At 48.2% G+C, this 10,886-nt stretch overlaps 1 protein-coding gene across 2 annotated transcripts in view; it reads right to left on the reverse strand.

Moving 5' to 3' along the window:
* PNPLA2 (patatin like phospholipase domain containing 2) overlaps window positions 1–10,224 on the reverse strand; it is a 158,154-nt gene extending 147,930 nt beyond the window's left edge. Inside the window, exon 1 of one of the 2 annotated variants that reach the window (XM_069624023.1) lies at window positions 9,217–10,224. In XM_069624023.1, coding sequence (XP_069480124.1) covers window positions 9,217–9,403 — 187 coding nt within the window. In that variant the 5' untranslated portion in view covers window positions 9,404–10,224. The remainder of the gene's footprint in view (window positions 1–9,216) is intronic. The other variant, XM_069624022.1, reaches the window with a different exon arrangement.
* Window positions 10,225–10,886: the final 662 nt, after the last annotated feature.

Genomic DNA, 10,886 nt, shown 5'->3' on the forward strand with positions numbered 1-10,886 from the left:
AGGAAACGGGTGCAAATCCAAGATGGTCACTGACCTCTCCTGATTTTCTTCCCATGCCGTTCTTTTAATTAATCAATCCCATTACTTCTTTCTAAACCACTGCTCAGCTTGTCGAACAACTTTCCCTTGGTGTTTTATGTTTTAAGGATTCTCCCCTCCCCCCACCCCCAACTGATCTCATTAAGCACCCAGTGATTTTCAATCGCAGATTTTGTGACTTGATCAGTAGTGTCATGATTTCATGCTTGTGCCATGATTTAATGATAAAAAAGGGGGGGTGGGGGGGAAGAGTGCATTTCAGGGTGTTTATATTATTTGCATTTTTAAAGCACTCACACAGCCCGCGGGCATTGAGGCGCTGTTACAGGTATTGTTTGTTTTTCAGTTGCGTAATTGATTTTTCTTAGTTGAGTATTTATAACGCGCTTAAATACCCAGAGGTTTCTAAGCGTGGACCCAGGGATCGAACCAGTGTTGCTTTGTGTCGTCTTGCTTCCAAGGCGAGCACGTTGTGGCTTGCATGACGGGCGTGGCATAAAGACGAACATTATTTGAATGAAAACAATGCAGCTTCTAAACAGCTCACTGAATGAGTGCCTGTAAGCCCCTGACCAGCCTCATGGTTTTTGGCGTCTTCTGCATAGGCATGAGATTGCAAATCTGGACCCCTGCTTCTTTTAGTTTATTTGCAGTCACTTCATAAACACCAGTAGAGTAGGACAGATTGCAGGTACTTGGAATCCCTCTGAATTGTGTGGTGGAAAGACCTTGGTAAAGGATAGGGTGAATACTCATTTTTTAGAGCTTTCGGACATGCATATCGTTAATTCCTGCCCCTAGGTTGGAAAAAAGGACATTCCACAGTGTGGGGGCAGGTACTGCCAAGCTAATGTTCAAATATTCACGACTCACTTGCACTCATCTCGCCACCTAACCCCCTGGTCTGGCTTTCAACGATATTCCGATTTATAAAAGATGGCTTGGAAAGTACACAAACCATAGTAAGGTACGCACACAAGGATAGATGTTTCTGTGCGTACCTTACTATGTTTTCAAGCCACCTTTCTTAAACCTAGAAATAGGTTAGGCAAAACGTGCACAATTGTGACAACCATTCCCCCTCCCCCTGCCCCCCATCTTCAGAGACTACAAATACCAAAGGGGACTTGATGATATAATATGCACTGCACAGGGCAGATTAGATCACTGAGCCCCAAACTCTGCCATTGGACATAGACGTCTCGGTGATATGTGCGTGGCAGAGCAGATTAGATCACCGAGCACGAGGTGTCCTTGTCCATCGCAGAAGCTGGGGGCTCGGCGATCTAATCTGCATCAATGTGCCCAACTAGTGGCCTCGTTTTAAACAAAAACTATTGCATTGGTTTAAAGATTTTTTTTTTGTCTCGAGGCACAGTGTTCTTGCATATATAATTAGGGGTGTGGGCACTTAAATTATAATGCACGCTTTTGGCCTAACCCTTCTAGTGCCCATCGTTTTGAAATTACCGTAACATGTTTTGTCAAAACAATTGACTGTTTTTCCACTCAACTATCCAAGCAGTTCAATGCACTTCGTTAGAAGGTTCATGTAGGAAACATTACCTTATTGCCCAAAAACCTTGACAGTTTGAAGGACATCATTCTAATCCGGACCAAAGATGCTTTAAACATATCAAACTAAAGTCAGGGGTCAAGTCGTTAAAAAAAGTGGGGAGGGGCTCATTAACAGCAATTGAATGTGCTTTCGCCAGAAATTAGCATATCAAGGTGCCCGTCCACCCACATGTACCATCGATTCAAGCCCTGACTAAAACCCGAGCTGGCCTTAGGGGCAGCAGCGCCCTGGGCGAATTGCCCCCCCCTTCCAGGAAGCAGGGCCAGGAAGTGGCTTTTTTTTTTTTCGTTAAGGAGGTAATGATATGAATGGGGTGCATCTGCGCCCTGTTGCTGAATGCACTCCACGGGCGTATTTGGTAACAGTGGGGCACCTGCCACGCCTTCTGCCAGTTTGCCAGCTGGGGGAGCCCTTGAAAGACTCCCCTGAGCTGGCGTGGTGGGGGGCTAATGGCGCCTTTTTGTTGTTGAAGGCACCCGCGGCAGAGGGGCGCATTTGGTGACAATGGGGTGCTGAGCACCCTATTGTCATTGAATGCGCCGGCCGCCGCAGGCACATTTAATAACCGCCCGCCTGCCACGCCTTCTCCTGCTATGCCAGCTCGGGGGAGCCCTTGAAAGACTCCCCTGAGCTGGTGTGGCAGGAGCAAATGGCGCCCTGGGGAGCATCGCGCCCTGGGCGGTCGCCCGGCTCGCCCCCCCCCCCCCCTCCTAAGGCCGGGCCTGACTAAAACGCATGTAGGTATTTGCCAGTCTGTTTAAACCCTGCCTCTGTTAAACAAAAATCCCTAGCCATCTGTTGCCCAAATACCATGGACTTCTGGGTGCGAGCCGGTACTCTAATTCATCTAATTGCCGTGTCTGTAACGAAGGTCCTGTCTTGTCTAAGGGTGCACCTGGGCTCCGGTTTTATGCAGACTGGAGTCCTATTGTAAGGCGGCTGACGAGGCTCTGTCACACAGTTCTGCAGCTGTGACCGACGGAAGGGCCAGCCACAGCGTTGCGCAAACTGCAAGTTGCATTGCAGTTTGCCTGGCGCTTCTGTCAGCTGCCTGTGTTCATCATGGCGGCGGGCAAATGGCCCATCGCTGTTGCCGCCGTGGCAGGATAATGTCCCGCCATGGCGGGTGGCACCAGGGGGCCCCGGCAGAGCCTCAGCTCAGCCCCTCTTTTTGGAGACTGGCGGGGCTCATCACCGGCCCACTTAAAGCACTGGCCACTCCCCTTGAGAATTAACAACGCACATTTGTTTTTAGTTTCTTGATTTGTGTGTGTACTTCCAGCGTGCCACATGCCACCAGCAACCACGCCACACTACAAAAATTAAAATACGCTATACGCACATAGACCATAACTGGGTGCTCAACATGCTAAGAGGCTGGCTAGCGAATTCATTGTTTCAATTCCCCCTATGATGGGGAAGCGACATAGTTTCCCCCTTACCGAAACAGTGCCTTCACATGAAGGTGTGAGGTGCAGTGCAAAACAGACTGCATGCAGATGATATAAGCTTTTAAAATTAAAAATATTTAAAAACACATATTGACCCTTTCTTCCTGGTCCAAACCAAGGTACAGTATCCCCACACCAAAAATGCAGTTAAATAGAAAACACATGGGAATATCACTTCAGAATAAGTCCCATGTCAGATGACTCTGCTGAAGAGCCATTGGGCACATCAGCAGCCAAGCAATCACGTTAGACCAAGACCGCTTGTACCCTCACCCCTTATCGAGGAGCATAAAGCCAGTGGTGCACAACATGCGGCCTGTGGCGTGGACCAAAATTCGTCCCTTTAGGACATTATTTATGGCCCTCCAAGTCAAATGAATGTAATGATGAAGTGTTGCCTGGCCTAAAGTCATTCAGATGCTAAGTGTTATATCAGGTGTGTGAAGCCTCTGTGGGCCACATTTTGTCTTTGCATCATGATCTGTGCACTTTTAAAAAAAGGGCTAGCTATAATAGCTTACAGCAAAAAAATTATAAATAAAAATGACACCTTAAAAACATGTTTTTAACTCCAATGTGTAAACCGGTGCCCCTACTACCTGCACATTTGCATTGAAAGTTCGGCCCAGTATATGGGACTTGTGTGGTACATTCGGCCCTCCAGCAAAATAAGTTGTGCCGTCCTGGCTTAAGCTCTCAAAGGGAACGTGGTTACTCCATTGACAGTTTCTGTTCCACAGCGTGCGTGCCAGATTGGGAATACAGGTTGGGAACTGCACTTCTGAATGTGTTTAGGGGGGGTTCCTGCACATTCAGACTGCCTGGGGCAGTGCCTTATTGGCGCTCAGGCTCATGGGCGCATGTGCAAGACCAGAAGGCACCATTTGCATACTGGTTCCTATTTGTGGTGCGGCAGATTTATTTAAAGAGAAGCCCAGTGGTAATGAGCATCCGAACAGGGGCAGAAGGTAAGATTAACTTTAAAGTGTATTTCGCTTGTGCCTTTAACGTGGGTCCCGGGCCGATAAACGCCCTATCCAGCACGCCGAGAGGGCTTTAATGCTGATAGCACCCCTGGTTGCCAATCCAGTAGCCCGGGGTGCTGAGAGCATTGTATTGGCATTCAATGAACGGGAGGCCATTCATTGATTGAAAATACAATATTTCAGTAAGAGGGTCGCCTTGCAATCTAGATGGTGGGGTCCCATACAGAGCCCTACTTCCATTTCCAGGGTGGCCACAATGGACCAGGAGTGGAAGCAGCTGCGGAGGTGGCAGCCTCTGCTGCCCCATCAGGTAAGTGGGGGAAAGGAAAAAAGGGAAGGGATGGTTGGGAGGGTAGAGGGGGGGGGGCGGGGGCCATCAAGCAGCGTGGAACGCGGACTTACAGCGGGAGATTCATCCCACGTTTCTTGCCTCACAATTGGCTGCCTCCACTGTTGTTGCCAATGTTGTGGGGGCAGGGCCTTGGGGGGGCGGGGTGTGTGTGTGTGTGTGTGTGTGTGTGTTTTGGGCCGGGGCACCGATATTAGCAGCAGAAGGGAGAGTGCAGGCAACTATGATAAAGCAAACAATGTTACTACGTGTTATGGTTTGAAATTGCTGGGTGCTATTTAGCTGCTGCTTCTACACTAGGAGAGTGTGGTGAGCTCAAAATCAACAGTTCAAAAAGTGCATTTGTGACATATTCTCTTCCCCCGGACAACTGAGAAACAGTCCACACCAATTTGTTCAAAACCAAACTAAAAGCCTACATCTCATCTGCTTTCTGGCTAGCATTCTTCCCTTGCCTGTGACCTGCATCTGTCCCTCACTTTCTCTGCCTCCACTCTAGCACTTCATCCATCATGGGTACATGCCTAACACAGATGGCCCTACCGCCTACCTGCACTTAAAAATGTCTAATATTAATTGTCCTTGATCTATGCAAGTCCGCCCATCCAGTGACTTTTCCATTTACGTCCCTCCACAACCTGGCCAGAATATCACTCAAACCCACCCATTACAAAAAAAAAACTCGCTGCTTCCCATCAAATATGATTTATCTATTGTACGTTCTTTTGTGAGCAAAAGGAGTATTGTTCTTTCTTGTATATAAATGAAATGATGGGGGTAGCAAAAGGATCACAGGAGTTTGGCAAGAACCCCCACACTGAAATTAACACATTCCTGTAGCAAAGTACAGTTGCAGCTTGACCACACAACATGATTTAGACTGAACATATGCATCAGACATGCACATGTCCAGCTGTTTACTGGCCTCTTACTGGCAGAATTTGCTCTTATTGTACCTGGTAGATGTTCATAATTTTTTATGACTACTGCTTACATTGATTTCTGTCCGGCAGTAATGAAGAGGCGATGGCGATTTATTGTTTTTACAATTTTATTTGAGGGCTTTTGTTGCACAAACAGTGGGGTGACAGAAAATGTACAAATACTCGACGATCCCAACAAGGTCTCCTCCTAATTACCACTCAGCCTATTACATAACATGCACTTGCTCGACAGGTTTAGTTTGACCTGGCGACTTACTGTTTACGCTGCTTAAACGGGTAGGCCTCGCTTGTCCCCCAGCCCTCTTATCCATGTGTCTACCAGGAAGTTGTGGCTTGTTAGCCATCAACCACTGGTCAAACGCACTTCCCTTCTACCTGTTCCCCGCCCCCGTGTCGTTGTCAAGCCGTAAATTGGTGAGCGGGGAATCGTAAAGCGCACATCTAGAGACGCCAAAGATTGGCTCAGGACGCAGAGGCACTGATCCAGAAACCTGTGTGCACACTGCAAATCCTTGTGATCGCTACCCAGCGCTGATGATCCAATTCTCCTGTGGCAAGATGACCGACCGATCGAGAAGCAACCCAAACCGCGACTACACTTTCAAGCGCAGAAATTGAGACTCCGCATTCAACAACAGCGCTGAGAAAAACTGTCAGCAAGATAAAGAAGCAGGAGTAAAGCGCACCACAGCCATCGTGCAGAGCCTCTTGGCGATGATGTTGCTCTAGTGTAATCCTTGATGGGCTGTCGTGTGAGTCAGTGGGCTTCGTGAAGTGTGGGTCCTGGTGGGAGAGTCTGGCACCACTATCCCCCATGGATCACAGGGGCGGGATACAGGTATCTGAACAAATACAACCAAAACTTTTTGTACACTCGAGGGCAGCAGGTCAGTGGCGCAACAGCATTGATATGGCCGGGCTTCAGCCAGCCCCCGCCCCGAAATGTTGGGCTAGGTTGACTCGACCTGGCTGACCAATATACCTGTGGCCGGACAGAACAGGACACGGAAGTTAAATGGTGCCTGGGCTTTGCTGTTAACAGGCCCTGCGATTACTAACAAAGCATTTACTGTCAATAGTGCTTTAAATGGGCCAGTCCTACCCGGCCCTCAGCTTATTTGAGCATTTGAGTACCTAGCTGCGCTTCTCAACGCCTGAAAGAGAGTACTGGTACTCCTATGGTGTGAGGTGAAAATGAAAGATTTTCATTTCACTTTATCTCAACTTAAAGGACTAAGCTTCTGCAGCCTTGGCTGGGGATAGCAGTGCCCTCTTGCTCCTCTCTCCCCCACCTGCAGTGCCCTCGCCCCTCCCGTCTCCCCTCAGGGACGTCATTTGGGGGTCGCCAGAGGTCGCAACTGCGACCTCTGAGGTCTCCCTTGCGACCTCTGTGGTCTCCCTTGCGACCTCTGTTAAAAAAAAAAGAAATAAAAAAAAAATTTCGGTTTTTTTTTTCTTTTTTTTTTCGTTTTTTGTAATGCAAGGTCCTGGAGTGGCTGGCTCTCATGTTCAGGCCCTTTTAAAAAAAAAATAATAAGACAAACAAGAACAGGAGTGCCACAAGTCTAACACTTTCAGCACTGACCCTAAATAAGAAAGAATAGGAAACCAAATAATGTGTCTTTCTGGAATTCTGTACAATAATTGCTAAACTCATTAAAGGTTTATTTCAGGCACACTTCAGGGGGTGAGTCACTGATTTAGTCGGTTCTTAAACGCCTCAACTCAGCCTTTAATCCTTCTGAGGTCGATAAATGAGTACCAAGACAGGTTGGGTGATATTGGGTGTATATTTTTTCTATATAAAGCGCTTAAGTGTAAGTGCTATATACTAACACATCATTATCATTTGGTCATTGACGTCTGCTTGCATTCATAGTAATTTGGTAATATGGGCCTATACACACTGACCTTAACGCTACATATGGCAATCCATTCTTGCATGAAATGTACATCACATTATAGTGATATCGTAACCATATTTTTCGTACTGTACAATGCTGTGATGTCACTTCCTGTTTTGGCAACGGGTGAAAGGTTCGTGTTCCATCGCTTCCCGCGATATCACTTCGGGGTGGGGTCAAATGATATCAGTTCCTGTGATGTCATCAGGGGTCAAGGGTCGTGTGATGTCACTTCCGCTACCCCTGGCATTTTGGTGAAATGACGTCCCTGTCTCCCCTTCTCAAGCTTAGTTTACTCCTCTGATATCTGCTAGTTTGATATGCAAAAAAGAAAGTCTCATTTAATATAGATAGTCAAACTTTCTTGACACAATGCATAACCACAAACTGGAAGTTTGTGTGAAAGGATCTCAGATACACAGCTTTAGCAAGGTGTGTGCTGCATGACACATCATTTCATCTCACTGGGCATTGCCTGCAAACAAAACAGTGTGCCTAATAGGAACCAGTGCCCAAGGTGCTATGCCGAAAGCGATGCACTAAACTGTCTTCGTAGCTTGGCGAGTACCTGCACTTTTTTTTCTCTCCATTTATAGCACTGTCCGCCCCTGCATACCCTTTTTAGGCAATTGAAAAAGTGATGTGGGGTTAGTACTTGCATCACACGAGTGATTGGAAGGGTAGAGAGGGGACGGGAGACCGCTCCTTCTAACAGCAGTCCATAATTGGGTGCTTTCAACCTTAAAGGAGAGAGTTAACTGCTTGGAACATTGAAACTGCATTAGAATGGTATGATTACAACAAATAGTGCTCTGGGGTTAACAGTTGAGATCTTATGCCGTAATCCAACACATGTGAAAAGGACATTGGGTTGATGATTGGAGAGGCACTCTAACGAGAAGAGCCCATTCTAACGTGCACTCTCTCTCAAAAAATCCGGTAGCCTCTTTCAACGTGACATCATCATACCTTTAAAAAATAAAAAATAATAAAAAAAAGCTACCGAGTGCTAGACACCGAGACTTATTCCTCAGATTTAGGTTAAATATACTACACACCAAGACCACCCTATGTACATATGGTCTAGGTACAGAAGACATCACATGCAGGCTATGTAATGCTCCAGCTGAAATCTGCAGCATTTGGTTCCGTTTTGTCCAGAGTTAAGAACATACAGGACCTTGGATTTGTACAAACACCTGCCCAAGAAATGCGGACTGATACGGATGCTTGGTGGGAGATCTTGTATTCGGGAGAAAATGCTGGGTTGACTTGTGCCTTGGCAACATTTCTGGAAGTGATTTTATGTCTTTTTTTTTTTATTCAAAGATGTGTAAGTGATGGGCTCCTGGGATGATCCTGATATTAAGGCTAAAGTTGTTGTAATTAACTATGTGCTTAATAATAATAATTTTAAAAACTGCATAAAGAAGTTAAATTGCCCCCACACAAATACGTGTTTGCCTTTTCCCCCCACCATCTCTGAAGTTAGCGCCTCTCCCTACATTAGAACCCCCTCCCACCCCCGCCCCCTGCAGCAGGTTCAATGTAGGCGAGTTCCCAGCCAGGCAGCAGCACAGGAGTTGTAGTATCGCCTGCCCACTGATCGATTTTTCCGGGTTTGGAGCACTTTAACTCAGTGGAAAACACAACAACACACATGCGCACCATACGCTTGTGAGACACATTTGCATAGCTGCCAAGTTGCCCATGTCATTCGTTCTATCAAGTGAAAGGGGAAGCATACGTTCTACGTGGGACGAGGCTATTTGGTAGGTATGCTGCCCTCGCCATACAGCCCAGAGAAACAACCCTGGCCCCAGAACACTCTTGGAGACTCATGTCGTTTAAGTACACAACCCCAAAGCCAACAAAGCGTCTGGCGACAACTCTGGTGGGAGTGTCCGCCACAAACTAAATTAAGAAATGCAAACATATACTTAAGAAATGCAAATTCAGCTTACCCAAACAGGCTCCACTGACGAGAGCGGTGGCAGTCAACGCCCCGGCCGATGCCCCGTAGATGTTCTTGGCGTTGCCCACCAGGAAGGGGGCATGCTCCTGCAGGCAGCTGGCCACGCCGATGTGGTAGATGCCCAGGAAGCCACAGCCGGCGAAGGAAATGTTCCAGGAGGAGTCGGGTGGGAACATGTCTGACCTCTGGTTCACCACCGCCGGGGAACAGAAACGCTGCCCCTGAATGACCCCGGACCAGTAGCAGCCCCAAGTGCTCGGTGTGGCCGGCTGGCCGCTGTTACCGCGAATGCAAATCGCGTACAATGTTTCAGAGAGTCAGCAAACCTGCTTCAAATGGGGAAGGCGAAGGGCTGGTGCCAGGGCGGGCCGACCGGCCAGGCTCGGCAGCCACTGGTTGAAAAATCAGATTGTATAGTTCAGCCGCCCTTCCCCCGGTGGAATGGATCAGCCTCTCGGGGGTGAAAAGGGCCAGGCTGCGTTCCGCAGTTAATTTCACATGTCCGCTGCTTCCTTCGTTCCCTTAGAAGACACCTTGTTACGCAGGGAAGAGACCCACTGTCCAGCCCCTTTGCACTCCCGACCCCTCTGCTTCCTGCCGCCCGCTGATAGGAATAAGAGCAGTTTTATGACTCGGGCAGGGGTCTTTCTGCTCCCTCTTCCCCCTCTGCCTACACCGGGCGCAGTACAGTTTGGTGCTTTGTGTTCTTCCGCACCTGAGAGATTGGCGCCGGTTTGTAATGTGGGGGATCCTTGCAGCACCGCTTCGCCCCAATCTTTTCCTCTGACGCTTGATGGGGAGATGAGGTTGATAAGCCCTCTGCAGTCAACCAATAGCTGGCCAGCTTTGGGCTACACCTCCACCGTGTGTCACGCCGGCACGGGGTGGAGCCACGGAGGACTGCAGCGAGCACAGTTTGTCAACACCCTCCCCACTCCTCCCCCTCCCACCACTCCCCTCCAACCTCCCCACAGGCCGGGAGATCAGCAGCCAGTGCACTGTGAGATCACTGCACCGTCAGGGGACAGATCTCTGGACGCTCTGTGACGACTTCTACCCCAGATCCCAAAAACAAAAATACACCTGAGCTGCCACTTAAAGGAACAGAGCCGCCCGAGAGTAATACTCCCGCTGACCTGCTTCTTCACGGGAAGTGATCTGTAGATAACCAAACCAGGCCGCAGCCCCAGACAACGCTCCGGACGCAGCTGTGCACGTCAAACGTAAATCAAAGGTTCCAAGCGTTTAACCCACATACCATGGAACACACGCTCGCGTGGAACCGCGCTGAGGGAAAATAGAAGAATTTGGGGCAGAGAAAAAAAGTAGACCGACCACAAGGTGATTTTTTGTAAGTTTTGAGGGACAGTCCACCAAGTAGCCGTGCTGGTTGATGCGCGTGCTGGAGAGATCTGTATGCAAAGTCAAACATAAGGTCACAGGTTTGAATTTTCATTGGTCGGCTTAGCTTGTCCTCATTCCAGTGGCAACAAATCAAGTACAATTCAGTGGTAGCATCTGTTTTACACCACAAAGTTAACCTCTTGGGCCTTAGTGCAAAACATGTATATTTAAACAAGTTTTAAACCCCTTAACTGCCAATGGTTATCCTCCCCAGTGCCAAGCCCTTTTTTGGTGGTTTCGATATGTCGACATTCA

Source organism: Ambystoma mexicanum, chromosome 11 (genome assembly GCF_040938575.1).
Source record: "Ambystoma mexicanum isolate Mex_15411 chromosome 11, UKY_AmexF1_1, whole genome shotgun sequence".
Lineage (NCBI taxonomy): Eukaryota > Metazoa > Chordata > Amphibia > Caudata > Ambystomatidae > Ambystoma > Ambystoma mexicanum.